This window comes from Myotis myotis, unplaced genomic scaffold (genome assembly GCF_014108235.1).
Source record: "Myotis myotis isolate mMyoMyo1 unplaced genomic scaffold, mMyoMyo1.p scaffold_m19_p_23, whole genome shotgun sequence".
In the NCBI taxonomy this organism is placed as follows: Eukaryota; Metazoa; Chordata; class Mammalia; order Chiroptera; family Vespertilionidae; genus Myotis; species Myotis myotis.
In genome coordinates this window covers 419,035-436,165 of record NW_023416328.1, presented here as the reverse complement: position 1 = coordinate 436,165, position 17,131 = coordinate 419,035, and the positions used below count along the sequence as shown (strand labels likewise).

Genomic DNA, 17,131 nt, shown 5'->3' with positions numbered 1-17,131 from the left:
TCCCGTCAGGACACATGCCTGGGCAAGAGGCAGCCGATCAATGATTCTCATATATATATATATTAGAAAAGGCTAATTGAACTGAACTTATATGATTTAACTGTCGGGCATCTGGAAAATATTACTGATCAAAAAGAACAGTAGAGCCAAAACCGGTTTGGCTCAGTGGATGGAGCATCGGCCTGCGGACTGAAGGGTCCCGGGTTCGATTCCGGTCAAGGGCATGTACCTGGGTTGCGGGCACATCCCCAGTGGGAGGTGTGCAGGAGGCAGCTGATCAATGTTTCTCTCTCATCGATGTCTCTAACTCTCTATCTCTCTCCCTTCCTCTCTGTAAAAAATCAATAAAATATTTAAAAACAAAAACAAACAAACAAAAAAAACAGTAGATTGCTTCTGGCATAAATTGAGGGGGAAAAAAGCTAAAAATATTGCCTACCTAAAAAAAGAAAAAGCTTTCGCAGATCAATGTAGTACTTGTAGACGCGAATATCTAGTATGTAGGTTATTCACTAAAACCTAAAGTATGACACCTTAACTATCACGTAATGTTTATCAATTATGGAAGCAAAATATACTTCTCCCCAATTTTATACAAACTCCCCTCTGCAAGTGAAATCACGCACAAAAAACTGAGTACTTGGAAATTCTTGCACTCAAGAACGCCAGTTTAGCCCTGGCCGTTAGAGCGTTAGTGCTTAGAGCGTCAGCCCAAGGACTAAAGGGTCCAGGATAAATTCCCAGTCAAGGGCATGTACATGGGTTGCAGGCCCAATCCCAGCCACATTGATGTTTCTCTCTCTCTCTATCTCCCCTCCCTCCCTTCCACTCCCTTTAAAAATCAATGTATCCACGGGTGAGGATTAACAAAAACAAACGCACGCCAGTTTAATCTGCAAAGGTCTTTGTAGCTACCTTAATCTCATGACCCCTCATATCCTTCATGTGGCACTTCTAGTTCTTCTTATAACCCACTGAGAGATGCTATTGTTTTTACCATATTTATAGAGCCAGCTTATTCTCTCTTTCCAAATGAACAAAAGGTGTACTTAAAAAAAAAACATCACCTCAATATATTAGTCATTCCTTCAGGCTTTCCTCAAACTCTAACGCCCATTAACAAATTGGAAGGAAGAAATATTGTAACCTTGGTACACAATAGCTGTTAAGTAATTATTTGCTGAGGGAATGAACTTATCAGAGTGCGCTTGTGTCTACAAACTCATGCAGAGATACAAACTAATCCAGTACACCCTATATATGTGGGGCATTTTACTGTTGTGGTTTTTATCATTGAATAATTATGGATTTGGTGCCAATAAGAAGCCCTTTGCTGTTGAGATGGAAACAAAGTTTAAAAAGCTGTTATACATAGTTTCTGGACTATTTTCAGCATTCTGGGTGTCACTGGGACTCGAGAAAAAGGACAAAGCAGGGTCATTGGTTCATTGCATGATGTATATTCTAGGATGTATGGGAGCCAAAATCAGGTAAATAAAAGCTACTTTATTACTGGGACGCTCCCAGGGCTAACAGGAACAGCATGCACTTTATTCCAATATAGAGAATAGGTGACAAGAGAAAGTTTTCATTTCAGTAAGCGAAGAAAAGCCCTTAGGGCGCTGGTTCCCAAATTTTGCTATATATTGTAATCACCTGGAGATTTTCTTTTTTAAAGGCGTTGGCAGTACTGCCCTCACTGCACGCTAATTGGGCAGTAACGCCACCCCAAAAAAGGATGGTTCACTTGGGGATTTTTAAAAACCTACTGGTTTCCAGCCCCAAAATTCTGAGCTAATTGGCATCAGGCACAGCCTGGGCACTGGGATTTTCAAAGCTCCGTAGATTATTATAATGTGTAGCAAACTGAGAACCACTGCCCCAGGGTTCGAAATGTACGACTTTCAACAACTTACACCTGAGGCCTGAGAATCTTCAGCTGAGTGAGGATGTCCTTCTGCACCCTGGGGTTAGCTGTGGCAGTGAGAGCCATCACTGGAACAGAGGGAAACTTCTGGCGAAGCATATTCATTCTTTTGTAATCCTGACGAAAATCATGTCCCCACTAGTTGAGAGAAAAACCCGCTTTTCAGACCATTTGAATCTTTCGTTTATACAAAGCAAATACTGCTCACCACATTCAGAACCACCTTCAAGTGAAATAGAATATTCTTCAGTGAAATAGAATAATTCACCCAATGTTTTTTCTCTCTTTAGTTCTGAAAATATATATACTGTTGGTGGTATATATTTATCAATATTTCAAGACGTAAAAAACAGTATTTACCTGACTGACACAATGTGCTTCATCAATAACAAACCTTGCCAAGAGCTTCCTCTCATACAGATTCTCCAGGGTAGAAATCAGCCTGTTACTTGCACAGACCTAGGTCAGAAAAGGATTAATTAGACCTTTAAAAATATTTAAGCATCACCTCACCTCAAGGATTCTGTTGTCTTTAAGTTCCACTGCAACTTACGCTCCATTAAAACCTTCAGAGAAAACTGGTTCTTATTCCATTACCAGAGGCCCAATACACGAAATTTGTTCAAGAGTAGGCCTTCACAGCCCCAGCTGCCCGGCAGCCCTGTCCCCTGCCCCGCCCCACCCACTGGTCATTCTGGAAGGTTGTTCAGCCATCTGGTCTAATTAGCATATTAGCTCCTTATTATATAGGATATGAAGAGAATTAGCAGAAGTGATAGAAAATAGCAGAGACATTTTAGGATGTTTAGCAAACAGTTATGTATCAGGTCAGTGGTTCTAAAACTTTGGACCTCAGCATACCTGAGGGCCATGTTTACACTGGGAAATGGCTATGGATACGTTACTTGCATGCTTGTTACTTGGGGAGGGGGATACACACACACACACACACACACACACACACACATATATACATACTATATGTATGTATATATTTCATAGCTCTGTCCATGACAGGGCCTAGAAGCAATGACATTCTAGTATTAACGACCACATCTGGCACCCTCATCTTAACAGGCATGTCAAAAGGACAGAGGCCAGTTTGATGAAGCTCTCCCATTGGCCAAATTAGAACATTCAAATTACATAACAAAAATAGATGCTAGCCTACTATATAAGTTAAAATTCCATAATTTCTTACTAATATAAGTAAATATATAGGTAAAAGGGAAAGCTATTTGTTATAGTAAAATGCCAACTAATTAGAAAAATCATCATTTGGCAGCCATTATACTAATAACTAAAGGGGAATCATCGATGCATGATAAAACTATTAGGTAAAAGTCTGATGAATAACAGGATATTTACAGTTTCAGAATATCCCACAACAATTATCTACTATTACAAAGGCAGAAAATAACCAAAAAAACTTACATTTATGACAAAAGAGAAAAAAGTAATTTTACAGTGAAGAAGTCTGGCAGACACCACCTAACCTAGGTGACTAGGTTAACTAACATCACCAATAACAGAATAAACTGACATCAAATGCCTCCTGATAGGATGCACTGAGAACTTATCACCACTTCTGATGTGCCTGCCAAGATGAATAACTTGAATCTAATCACTAGGAAACATAAGATAAACTTAAATTGAGGGACAGTTCTCAAAATAACTGGCCTTTACTCTTCAAAAGTGTCAAAATTGCCCAGTTTGGCTCAGTGGATAGAGCATCAACCTGCAGACTAAAGGGTCCCAGGTTCGGTTCTGGTCAAGGGCACATGTCCGGAATGCTGGCTTGATCCCTAGTGGAGAGCGTGCAGGAGGCAGCCAATCAATGATTCTCTCTCATCATTGATGTTTCTAACTCTCTCTCCTTCTTCCTTCCTCTCTGAAATTAATAAAAATATATTTTTAAAAAATTGTCAAAATCATGAAAGACAAATTATTTAAAGAGACAAGACAACTAAATGCATATTCTAGGAATTTCTTTTGCTATAATGGACATTATTAGGACAACTAGTGAAATTGAAGTTCATAGACTAAATAATAGTGTTGTATCAATGAAAACTTTCTGATTTTGATCATTATACTGTAATGCAAGAGAATTCCTTTTTTTTATGAAATGCATGGCGAAGTATTTAAGGTTAAAAGGATATATCATGTCTACAACTTACTTTCAAATATTAAAAAAAATAGAATGATAAAGCAATCACAGTAAAAGTTACTATTTGGAGTTTGTGGGTGAAAGTCATACAGGAAATCTTGCACTATACTATATATCAGAAATATGTCAAAATTGAAAAATGTATGTATTCTAGTGAGCTTTTAGGAGATGATAGAAAAAATATATTGGTCTCCACCCCAGTGTCCGGCAGAGAGCTCCCGAAATCCTTGCAATTTCCTAAGTGATAAGAATGCTGGGAGCATCTTTTTACCCTAGAGTCAAGTCTGGGGGGATCCTGGGTGGGGGCTGGTCACCACCAAGACCAAGCCATGATTAGAACCTTGGAATTCGCAGCGCCACCCTGCATCCTCCAGACAGGGGGAGAGGGGCTAGAAATAGATTTAATAATTGATCGTGCCTGTATGGGGAAGCCTAAATCAAATCCCCAAAGTATGGGATTCAGAGTTTCCGGGTTGGCAAACACATCCACACCAGGAGGGTGACACCCCCAACTGCATGAGGACAGAAGCTCCTGTGCTCTGGACCTCCCCAGACCTCACCCAGCATTTTTCTTCATCTGGCTGTTTGTCTGTATCTTTATCATGTCCTTTAGTAAACTGGTAAACTTAAGCACTGCCCTGGGTTCTACGGGCTGCTATAGCAAATTAATAGGAACTGAGAAGGGAGTCATAAGAACTTCTGATTTATAGCCAAATCAGAGAAGTTACGGGTGACCTGGAAGGAAACAATTGTGTTGGACTGAGCCCTTAACCTGTGGGACTTGACACTATCTCTGGGTAGGCAATGTCAGAATTGAGTTAAATTATAGGACAATTGGCCGGTGTCACAAGAATTGCTTGGTGTAAGGAAAAAACCTCCACACACTGGATGAGCAGAAGGAAGTATTCTATGTGAGGAATAAAGGAGAGGGACAGAGGAGGGAAAGGCTGGGTTTTCCATACTCAAGAGCAAGAACTGAACTGTTTTTACTAACACAGCTCTAATGTCATATTTTAAAATAATGATAAAATACAAACCTTCTCTGGAGTAACATACAGAAGTTTTATAATTGGGTCTTTTTTTGATAACTGGAGGTAAATACTTGTAGCTTCTGAGTCGGTCTTATCACCTGTCAGATATGTAGCTGGAATCTAAGTATTAAAGTAGTAAACAATAAAAATTTTACACAGTAATCTGATTTAAGCTTATATTTACCCTTAGCTTTTATAAATATTTTATAAGTTGCATGTCAAACCTAACAGAGGAAAGATAATCTCAATGTAATAAAAATAACAATAAGGCCCTAACCGGTTTGGCTCAGTGGATGGAGCATCGGCCTGCGGACTGAAGGGTCCTGGGTTCGATTACGGTCAAGGGCATGTACCTTGGTTGCAGGCACATCCCCAGTGGGGAGTGTGCAGGAGGCAGCTGAATTGATATTTCTCTCTCATCGATGTTTCTAACTCTCTATCCCTCTCCCTTCCTCTCTGTAAAAAATCAATAAAATATATTTTTAAAAAGTAACAATAAGTACATAGTACATTTTTTAAAAACCCTTACTAACTACAATTTAAAATATTCTTCTCATTGATTAATTTTTTCTTTTTTCGTTTTCCTTTACTTCCTTTGCTTTTCATGTTTGTAAGTAATATAAATATGAATTCAGCATCCAAAAGATCCAGTCCTAATGTATAGGTACATTCTTTTTTAGGTAAATGTGTATTCAGGGTTTTAATGGGTAACAGTGATGCAAAGGCCGTAACATCAGGACTGACTTAACAACGGCTATCATCACTGCACTAAGACATTCTTTGGAAGAAGAATCAAACCAGCGGTCTTGTTGGAAAAGGTAGTGGCGCCCTAGCCTGTTTGGCTTAGTGGATAGAGGGTCAGCCTGCAGACTGAAGGGATAGAGGTTCAATTCTGGTCAAGGGCACATGCCCGGGTTGCTGGCTGGATCCCCAGTAGGGGGCGTACAAGAGGCAACTGATCAATGATTCTCATCATTGATGTTTCTATCTCTCTCCCTCTCCCTTCCTCTCTGAAATAAAAAAAGAAAAAAAAAGAAATCCACCATAAAAAAAAAGGTAGTGGCTCATAACCCTGAAAGTAATTGTTTGATCACAATATGCAGGATTTAGTAGAATGAATCCATATACTATTGTAATCTCAGCCAGGAGGAAAAAGGACACACGTGTGGGTACAGGCATGTGTATGCATTTTAAGACGTTAAGGGAGTAAGATAAGAACTATGCTGATCTGGCAGTAATAAAAAAAACCTCCTTTCATATTAAATAAAAATTTTTTTATATCAGCAAAGTACAAGTTAAAAGTTCTTACTAAAATACATTCTCCTAGAATAAAATCAGATGGAAGGTTATCTGTATGAGAATTTTCAGACTTGAGCTTAAATGTACAACTTAATGTAATAGCTGTACTTCATTCTTATGATTCACAAACTATTAAATAAAAAGGCAGCCCAGAGTACTAAAATATAATTATTTTTAAGTTATATTTTTATGAGCATTTTTATTGTAACTGGTAGAATTTTGTTTTTAACTTACATCCAATGAAGTCAGCTTTTGGACTTGATCTACGATAAGTGACCTCAAGGGAGAAATGACAATCGTGACCCCAGGAGAAACACAGGCAGGGAGCTGGTAACACAGGCTTTTACCACCTCCTGAAAGAGAGATGAAAAAGAAATACCTGTCAGGCCCTATCTTGAGAGCATGAAGGCAAAAGTTACAAAGTAAACCACACACAATATTTAAGATAATTAACAGAATACCAAGTGATATTTCCTATGGTGCCACAATTTGCCATATTCAAATGAGTCAAAATACTTAGACAATTTAAATGTGTAAAGATTATCTTTCAGGACATCTCATATAGGTACATATGATAGCAAAAGCAAGAATCAGGGCGGAAAGCTTAAATGCAATAGAATTGCTTTAGAAGTCTACTTGGGAAATCCAAATGCAGTATAAGAGGCACTCTAGTTATGATTCTAGGATTAAAATAATTATCTATACCAATAAAAGGGTAATATGCTAATTAGACTGGGAGACCTTCCAGACAAAGCCATGGTGGCGGGGCCGAGGCAGAGCCAGTTAGGGGCAATCAGGCCTGGAGGGGAGGGTAATTGGGGGTGACCAGGCCGATGGGGGGGGGCAGTTTTGGACGAGAAGGCTGGTGGGGCGGGGGAGCCGTTGGGGGCGAGCAGGCCGACAGACAGAGTGGTTAGGGGCAATTAGGCAGGCAGGCGAGCAGTTAGGAGCCAGTGGACCCAGATTGCGAGAGGGATGTCTGACTGCCAAGTTAGGCCCAGCAGTCAGACATCCCCTGAGGAGTCCCAGATTGGAGAGGGTGCAGGCCGGGCTGAGGGACACCCCGCGGCCACACGAATTTCGTGCACCGGGCCACTAGTTTCATATATTTCATTTTAAAGAGTTAAAATGTGATAAAGTATACAATATTAAAACCCACAGTTAACATGGTTTAATATTTCTTTGATGATCCAGAGGGCACTTCTAGAATCTCTTTTGTTAAACCACTAGTATGAATACTTCCTGTACTCTTATCCATAGGGTAATATTCCCAATCTTCCTTTGAAGTAAAGGGTAGAACTATATTTGTGTGCATTAACAGAGGATGAAGAGAAAGAAATTTCTTTTGAGATCAAAGGGTGGGGGTGGGGTGGGGTGGGATCTCTCTACATGTAACTCTAATTCAAAATGGCAAGACAATCAGTACACATTTAATGGTAACTGAAATGATTAATCCCTAATTTTCAACTTCATCAGCCCACTAATAATAGAAATTTGTGCTAGGCAGTTTCTAGGACTTTTTTTTTTTTTTTTAAATTAAACAAAACAGTCCATCTTTTCTGCATGTGTAGTAAGTAATTTCTCTTTGGTATTTATGTGTAAATGTCATGGCAAGACCAGGAAGCTGAGTTCTAGTTTCAGTTCGACCACTTAACAGGTTATGTGACTTAGACATGCCGTCACCCTTATCACGCCTCAACTTTATCACGTCCAACATGTACTAGATCAGGAGCTTACAAATTTTGTCAAAAATAAACTATAGCCGTAACCGGTTTGGCTCAGTGGATAGAGCGTCGGCCTGCGGACTGAAGGGTCCCGGGTTCGATTCCGGTCAAGGGCATGTACCTTGGTTGCAGGCACATCCCCAGTAGGAGGTGTGCAGGAGGCAGCTGATCGATGTTTCTCTCTCATCGATGTTTCTGACTCTCTATCTCTCTCCCTTCCTCTCTGTAAAAAATCAATAAAAATATATAAAAAAATAAATAAATAAATAAAAAATAAACTACACACACACACACACACAATAACAAGAGTTTAAATTGGAATGGAAGGACACATAAAAACACCCCCTCAAGCCCTGGTCAGTGTTGCTTAATGGTTAGAGTGTTGGGCCTTACACTGAAGGGTTGAGTGTTCGATTCCTAGTCAAGGGCACATGCCTAGGTTGCAGGTTCGATTGTGGCCCCAGTCGGGGTGTGTGCAGGAGGTAACCAACCGATATGTTTCTCTCCCTTCCATTCTCTATAAAAAAAAATCAATGAAAAAAAATGTCCTTGGGTGAGGATTAACAATAACAACAAAAACACCCCCTTGAAACCCCAAAGGACCATGGGAAGCCCCCCAAAACCAGTGGACGACTCAGGGTCCTTTCCTGCTTTAGTTTTGGAGTACCAACTTGGAGAGGACACAGAGCACAGAGTAAACAAGTTAATGAAACAGGAAATGATTATTAATCGAACATCACCTAAATTTTAAAATCAGTTTGAAAAAACTTCAGATAGCCAGATAATACTATTAAACAATGATGGCAATTACTAATTGCTTAAGGTCACAACAAGGAGAGTAGACGGCCCAGGGAAGATAACATGTGCAAGTACTGAAACTCCAAACTCCCCCTGGTTCTTATCCGAACTGCTTATTTAATAGTCTGACTTGGATGACTATAAATCATTGAACAGCTGTTATAAACGTTTACAGCACAATGAAAAGTCCTGGATCTCTTCAAAACAGGCCAAGGAAGAACTACGCTAAATGCTTTTCATTTAATTTTCATAACACTCTGTGAGACAGGTTCTTTATTATTATCCCCACTGCACATGTGGGGTCCAAGGAATGAAGGGCCTTGCTCAAGGTCACTCTGCTAAGAAATGGCAGGGCTATGCCTTAAGCCCAGGCCACCAATCCAGAGCTGATGGTTTTAACCACCATAGATCACTAGACTGTAAAAAATCAACTGCCAGAAATGGTCACATCTCTATTCCAGTCCTACATTTTTATTCATGTTCCAGACTAATTTAGACTAGGAAAAGAAAAATCCCCAAAGAGAAATTCTATATCAGTTCAACACAACGAGCTTTGAGTTGAAAATCTTAAAGGGCTATAAATGTTATCATGTCAACAACTAGAACAGAGGGTATGAGGTAATACACTTTCTTACTATGGCATGGGAGGTTTAGAGGCCCATAAATGATAGAAATACTGTCGGTGTTCTTTTTATTTCTATTAAAGGGCTTTCATTTCACATCTGCCAATGGATTCCTGCCAATTCACATCTAAAAATACATACCAGTGGGCATTAAGATAAAACAGTCTTCACCAAGCAGTGCAGCATTGATCGCCTCTAGCTGATTAGTTCGAAAATGATGGAGACCAAATTTTTTATGAAAAATCTTCATCATTTCTTTTGTATGAGGAAAATTAAGGCTTTGGAAATGCTCGTGATTCAGATTTCTGGATGGTAAATTTTGCGTCGACTGGTCTAAGAAAATAATCAATGTTCAGAAAAAGCAGTGCATTAATGTCACAAGACAGTTGCAGCGTTTACTCTTTGCCCTGCATAATCACTGACATGCCTTTCCCTATAGCAAATTCCTTCTTTAACCATGTACTGAATTTCCTTCCATACAAGTGTCAAGGCCACCAAAGACTTCCTAAGGGCCAAATTCAAGTCTTTCCTTGATTTCTCTACAGCACTACCACTACTCTCTTTCCTCTTTCCTCTTCTCTTCTGACTGACCTTCGAGACATCTGTGGATTTAAATTCCCTCTCTTGGTTCCACTTCTCCACCTGCCCCTGAAATTTGGAAGTCTTTCAGGCACTTGGGGCCGGGCTCTTTAGATGCTCTTTTTTGGAATTTTCCTAGTCCTATGAGCTTCAGCATCACCTGTGTGCACAGAAGGCACAGATCTCTGTAAGAACTGACTGATCCGCTCTGACTGGTTTGGCTCAGTGGATAGAGCGTCGGCCTGCAGACTGAAGGGCCCCAGGTTCGATTCCGGTCAAGGGCCTGTACCTTGGTTGCGGGCACATCCCCAGTAGGGGGCCTGCAGGAGGCAGCTGATCGATGCTTCTCTCTCAGTGATGTTTCTAACTCTCTATCCCTCTCCCTTCCTCTCTGTAAAAAATCAATAAAATATATTTTAAAAAACAAACAAAAAAAAGAACTGACTGATGTACTCCTAAGTTCCAGTCCCATATGCATCTTCAGTTGTCTGCCAGACATTCCTACCTAAATGACTTACCAAAACTGTAAGCTCAACAAGTCTTGAAATAGCCCTCCTCAGCATTTCTCCAAATCTGCCTGTCTCCTGATTCTCCTATTTCTGTTAATGGTGTCACATTTCCCAGTCACCCAGTCAGAAAACTCAGTCATCTCAGCTTCCTGATTCTTCTTCCACAATGTCACTCACATCTGCCCCCTGCTCTCCGTCCTTGCTGTCGCAACTTTGGTTCAACACAGAGAATTAGAGCCCCCGCCAGCTTTGGCAGTTACTCCAACTCCAACGCTCAACTATCTCAAGATAATTGCGAACGTCAAGTATGACACATTCTAACAGCATACAAAAATAAATCCATTAAAGGTTATTTAAAGGTCAACAGTGTAACTATAAGAACAACCTCCGTGGTATTAAGTCATCAATAACAAAAATAGAGAGGGCTGTACTTTACAGAACATTGTACATCTAAACTTGTTTCAGTTAAAAAACAAAACAAAACACTTTGTGGTAACTTTATAGGATTGATGTACGGTTTTAAAATTAATTTTGGCTTTTTTCTGCAGCCTTTACAGTGGCTAATTTCATTCCTCCAAAAACTTTCCTCAAACTGTGAATTCCAAGAGGGCAGGAACTATTCATCATTTATCCATTACCAGAACCCAGAGCAGAACATGCACATAGTGGGCACTCAATAAATATTTACTGAATGAATTAAAAGGAGTCTAGGCCAAAAGAAATAATTTGATGATTTAAGAAATGTAACTTCACACAATTTACAACAGCTAAGATCTGGAAACAGCCCGTCAGTAGATAAGTGGATAAAAAAGCTGTGGTACGTTTATACCATGAAATACTATGCAGGAGTAAAAAGGAAGAATCTCTTAGCCTTTGAGACAGCATGGAGAGACCTGGAGAGTATCACGCTAAGTGAAATAAGTCAGTCAGAGAAAGACAAGTATCACATAATCTCACTCATATGTGGAATCCAATTAACAAAATAAACTGATGAACTGAGTGGGTCCAGAGACATGGAAGCATGGAACAGAGTGCGGAATCTCGAAGGGAAGACGGGGAGGGTGTGTGGGTGGAAAGTAATAAACCAAAGACCTTTATGCATAGATGCATAACTCATGGACACAGACAATAGGCTGGTGAAGGCCTAGGGATGGGGGCGGGGAGTCAATAGGCGGGGGGGGGGGGGGGGGGGGAAGGGGACATATGTAATACTTTCAACATTAAAGATTTAAAAAAATAATAAAAACAACAACAAAAGAAATGTGACTTGAAATCTGTCTTCAACTGCCCTGTATTTTAATATTTTGCGACATAAACATTTCTCTACTTGATAAATTGATCAGTTCTCATCAAGTCAGAATTCTAAAATATACACTTACATTTTTGAATTGACCCTGAGAAGTTTTTATTTTGAGCAGCAGGTGTCACAGGGAGGCAGTCTGTCTTGGTTGGAGAAATTCTTTTTGATACTGATTTAATGGGCCGACCTTCCTTAATAGGTGGATAGGCAGCTGTGGAAGACTTGTTCGTTGCTAAGCCATGCATTATATTTTCCCACTCGTCATCATCATCTAAGTCATCTATGTCAAAATTATCAATCTCACAGGAGGCCTGGATTTCCCTTTCTAAGTCATCTGTTGAAGCAGTATGTTTATTCTGATCTTTCACAGCAGTGCTTGTAAGAACACTTCCTGGAAAATGAGGGCTTTCATTTCTTTTTTCTGTTCTTGGTGTTTCAGCCCAGTTGCTACTCACAAAGGACTTCTGTAAATGGGAATTGAATAATGGTCTTTCAAAGAGGTTCTTCTTGGTGACTGAGAACTCTGTCTTTCCTGGGGGAGTCACCAAACATCCCCGAGAAGAAATGGAATTTGAGGGAATGGGCGGAAAATGTAACTCATCAGAACTCCCTGTAGGGCAGGAATCGCCCTTTGAAAACGAATACGGCAAGGAAACAGATGCCATGTCCTCCATGGGGTTACCAAGGGCATCAGGCCTGTACCTCCACATTGAGCCAAGGACACTGGCATCACTTGGGTTAAAATCTGCTTCGGCTAGGAGTTTCCTTCTGAAGAGAAAACACACAACACCATAGTAAGTGTGAGCAGTCTGCCACGGTAGGCCACACAAGTATATCTTTAGTTCTCATCCCAAGTTGTGGCAAAATACATTCTCTTTTTTCCAATTTCAAAAATTTGGATAAAATACTAAAGGAAGCCCTAACCGGTTTGGCTCCGTGGATAGAACGTCGGCCAGCGGACTCAAGGGTCCTAGGTTCAATTCCGGTCAAGGGCATGTACCTTGGTTGTGGGCACATCCCCAGTAGGGGGTGTGCAGGAGGCAGCTGATCGATGTTTCTAACTCTCTATCCCTCTCCCTTCCTCTCTGTAAAAACATCAATAAAATATATTTTTAAAAAAATACTAAAGGAAAAGTTTGAGAAAGTAAATAAATTTAAAACATCTATTCAGGATGCTAACCATTTTGCCCGGTACGTTTCTGATAAAGTGGTGGCAATGCAGCCAGATATACTCCAGAAGGAGAAAAATCAAGGTACCTTATGTTTCGCTGCTGAAGCAGTTTGTCCCCGCAATCCAAAGCTTTCAGCTCATCATCAGGAATAGCATCAACTAAGTTACAAATGCGGTCCATCACCTGAATAAGCTGCTGCTGCAAACTTACCTGTCTACCTGTAAAGTAATTATGGTGTTAATATTGTACCTTGAAAACAAAAAAGACAAGTTTTTCAAAGTCATGCATGTAAAATCTGAAGTAATTTAAAAACAAAATTATAAACAACTTTATACTGTCCTTACTATCTGCCCGAGAAATAATATGAAATCAGATTGTCTCTAATTCTATATCATGAGAACCTGTAACGACGTTATTTAATTTCATGTTAATTCTTTTTTTTTTTAAATATATTTTATTGATTTTTTACAGAGAGGAAGGGAGAGAGAGAGAGTTAGAAACATCGATGAGAGAGAAACATCGATCAGCTGCCTCCCGCACATCTCCTACTGGGGATATGCCTGCAACCCAGGTACATGCCCTTGACCGGAACCGAACCTGGGACCTTTCAGTCCACAGGCCGACGCTCTATCCACTGAGCCAAACCGGTCTCGGCTCATGTTAATTCTTAATATTTCTCTTAGGGTAACCAAGGTTGTTGGAAGATAAAGTTTTATCAATTTGTTATGATTTTTTACTAACTTCAGGTGTAAATCTCACCATGCCCACACAAAATATATTATAAAGGGCTGCACAGGCAAGGACTCTTCACCCCACTCCCACTTCCCAACTCATTCTCACACAGATGCTTCTTCCACATTGCTCTGTACACCCCCCAGTCTGTTCTCTCTTCCTCTCCTCTCTGCCCTTTAGGCCCTTTAGCTGACTGCGCTTGGTCAGCAATTACCCAGGAGCCTCATTCTCTTCTTTGAACATTTTCTTTCCCTTATTTCTCTGATTGTCTCCTGTTTCCTCTGCAGCCCACCGACTGCCCTTTCTCCTGTGTACCTTTGGCCCTAGGGTAGAATAGACATCTTACTTGCTTCCCTAACCCATTTTTTCCCCCAACTGATTTTAGAGAGAGAGAGGAAGAGAGAGAGGGATAAAGAGATAAAAACTTCAATGAGAGAGAAACATCATCAATCGGCTGCCTTCTGCACGCCCCTCTACTGGGGATCGAGCCTGCAACCCAGGCATGTGCTCTGACTGGGATTCGAACCAGTGACCCCACCCGCCGGACCCAAGCTTCTTTTCAACGGTAACAGCATAGCACCCAGACTCTCTCTTTGGAGACCATCCCTGCCCCACTCCCTCAGTGGGCACCTGAGGTAAGTCAGCTCAATGAGAATCAGGTCAAGTTTTTTGGCTGGCCGGAAAAGAGGACCTCTCTTTTCAACAAGCTGGACAGGCTGCTGGTGGCCCTCTCTGCCACCACACAGGGAAACACACCTTGGAAATAAGACTAATACAGGGGAAGCATAAAACAGAGATAGACAGAAATGGAGGATTGAGATGGAGAGATGAGACAGCACAGAGGTCAGAGAAGGCAGGTGTGAGAGAAATTCCTGATAACAATAGTTGGGTATCTGAATCCAGCCCGCCCACTCCACATTTTGTTTAACCTATGTAACTAAGAAATAGAATGTCACAGAAGGCGAGGCTTTTGATGAAGGAAACAAATGGGTTAGGGAAGCAAGTAAGATGCCTACTCTATGCTTAGGGCCAAAGGTACACAGGAGAAAAAGCAGTCAGTGGGCTGCAGAGGAAACAGGAGATAATCAGAAATAAGGGAAAGAAAATGTTCAAAGAAGAGAATGAGGCTACTGGGTAATTGCTGACCAAGCGCAGTCAGTTAGCAGCGGTTCTCAACCTGTGAGTCGCGACCCCTTTTGGGGTCGAATGACCCTTTCACAGGGGTCGGCTAAATACATCCTGCATATCAGATATTTATATTACGATTCATAACAGTAGCAAAATTACAGTTATGAAGTAGCAACGAAAATAATTGTATGGTTGGGGGTCACCACAACATGAGGAACTGTATTAAAGCGTCGCGGCATTAGGGAGGTTGAGAACCACTGAGTTAAAGGGTCTAAACGGCAGAGAGGAGAGGAAGACAGAACAGGTTAGGGCAGCCGTGGGCAAACTACGGCCCGTGGGCCGAATCCAGCCCGTTTGAAATGAATAAAACTATTGAAATAAAAGACCGTACCCTTTTATGTAATGATGTTTACTTTGAATTTATATTAGTTCACACAAACACTCCATCCATGCTTTTGTTCCGGCCCTCCGGTCCAGTTTAAGAACCCATTGTGGCCCTCGAGTCAAAAAGTTTGCCCACCCCTGGGTTAGGGGGTGTCCAGAGCAATGTGGGAAGAAGCATCTGAGTGAGAATGAGTTGGGAAATGTGGACTCTTACTAATGACTGATGTAAACAGGAGCGTGAGGTATGAGATGGTAAAAGTGGAATTGCTGAATTCCTACTTTCATCTGTTTTCTCCGGAAGGAGAATGGGCATGAGATTGGAAAGAGGAGAATAAATAATGGTCTGAAGGAAATGAAAGCCAAGACAGGCTCAGAGGAAGATAAAGCCATTGGAAAGAAGCTCAAGTCTTCTTGTCTGGACAGATTACACTTCAGAATACAAAGGAAACCTGCAAACAAGATCTCAATGGTATCTGAAGCATCTAGTTGATGGAAGAGTGAAGACAAGCAAACATTGTTCTAATTTTCAAAAAAACTGTAAAGTGAGTGCCAAAACCTACAAGCTGATGATCTTGATATTGATTTAATACAAAATTCTAGAACACGGTATCAAACAGCTGCTTTGTGAGCTATAGAGAGAGGAAACAATTATAGAGTTAGCAAGAGTTCATAAAAATAAACCAGCTATCTTAACGTTCTAAGTTCTTTGAAAGGATTACTAGACTGGCAGATAATAGCTACCATTTACTGAAGGCCTACAGTGTACTTTACTTGACAACTACTCAGCAAGTTAAATATTATTTTCACCGTTTTATAGAAACTGAGTCCAGAGAAGCTTAACTAATGTGCCAAAGCCACACAGGCAGGAGTAGGACACGACAGGGCTGTATCTCAGGTCTGTGTCACTCTAGAGTCAATGTCCCGTCCATTTCCTCTTGGTGTCGCAGACCTTGAACTTCTGGAGTCATATGACCAAAATTTTAGGAACCCCAGGGACAAGGGAAAGAAGCAGGGTCTGAAAGTAGATTTGTAACTAGTGAAACAAGAAGTGGTGATGAATGAACTGATGTCAGCTGACAGGGAGGCCTCTAACAACATTCAGTAAGGCTCTGTTCTTGCCCCTGTCCTTGCCAATCATTCTGAAACTTAATGATGCAGAAACATTACAGTGCAGAGGCTGTCAGTGTAAACTCAAGAGCTTCAAGACTGCTGGGTTCAAATCCTAGCTCTGCTGTTGTCTACTTCTATGACCATGTGTCATCACTCCTGCATTTCAGTTTCCTTATTTGTAAAATGGGGATAACAGAAACTAACTTAAAGATCCCTTTTAAGGATTAAAAAAGTTAATATTGTAAGAAATTTGGAGCAAACAGAAGCAATACAAAGACCACTAGGCACACTGTATGTACAACATCCATCAAAGAAGAATAGAATGTGTTACAGAAATAGTCAGAGAAGAAAAAGAGCTCTTAGAAATGGATTTGATAAAAATGAAAAATTCCACAGAAGAGTTAAAGATAAAATTGAGGACATCTCCCAGAAAGCAGAGAAGCAAGAAATGGAAAACAGGAAAGTAGGTAATGGAACCCTAACATCCAAATAAGAGAAGTCCAGGAGGAGTGAAAGAAAAAAGAAGGAAATAATAGAAAACCTTCCAGAATAGAAGGACACAAATTTCTAGACTGAAGGAGCCCCTGGGAAGTAGAAATTAGGAGAAAGGAGACTGCTGTTTTTCAGTCGTATAGTACTACTAGATTA

The 17,131-nt window shown here is 40.6% G+C and overlaps 1 protein-coding gene and 1 non-coding gene across 7 annotated transcripts in view; both read right to left on the bottom strand.

The window, feature by feature from the left end:
- Positions 1 to 17,131, bottom strand: part of BLM (BLM RecQ like helicase) — a 73,589-nt gene that overhangs the window by 41,895 nt on the left and 14,563 nt on the right. For all 6 annotated transcript variants that reach the window (XR_004975181.1, XR_004975182.1, XR_004975183.1 and 3 more), the window contains exons 6-12: positions 13,215 to 13,347; positions 12,037 to 12,725; positions 9,711 to 9,902; positions 6,659 to 6,777; positions 5,132 to 5,245; positions 2,288 to 2,386; positions 1,917 to 2,065 (exon numbers count right to left, since the gene is read on the bottom strand). Coding sequence is in view for 3 of the 6 variants with exons in the window: in XM_036355717.1 (XP_036211610.1) it covers positions 1,917 to 2,065; positions 2,288 to 2,386; positions 5,132 to 5,245; positions 6,659 to 6,777; positions 9,711 to 9,902; positions 12,037 to 12,725; positions 13,215 to 13,347 (1,495 nt within the window). In the remaining 3 variants the exon portion in view is untranslated. The remainder of the gene's footprint in view (positions 1 to 1,916; positions 2,066 to 2,287; positions 2,387 to 5,131; positions 5,246 to 6,658; positions 6,778 to 9,710; positions 9,903 to 12,036; positions 12,726 to 13,214; positions 13,348 to 17,131) is intronic.
- LOC118679293 lies at positions 1,625 to 1,743 on the bottom strand. Its single transcript, XR_004975203.1, has one exon. It is a non-coding gene; the product is annotated as a U4atac minor spliceosomal RNA (small nuclear RNA).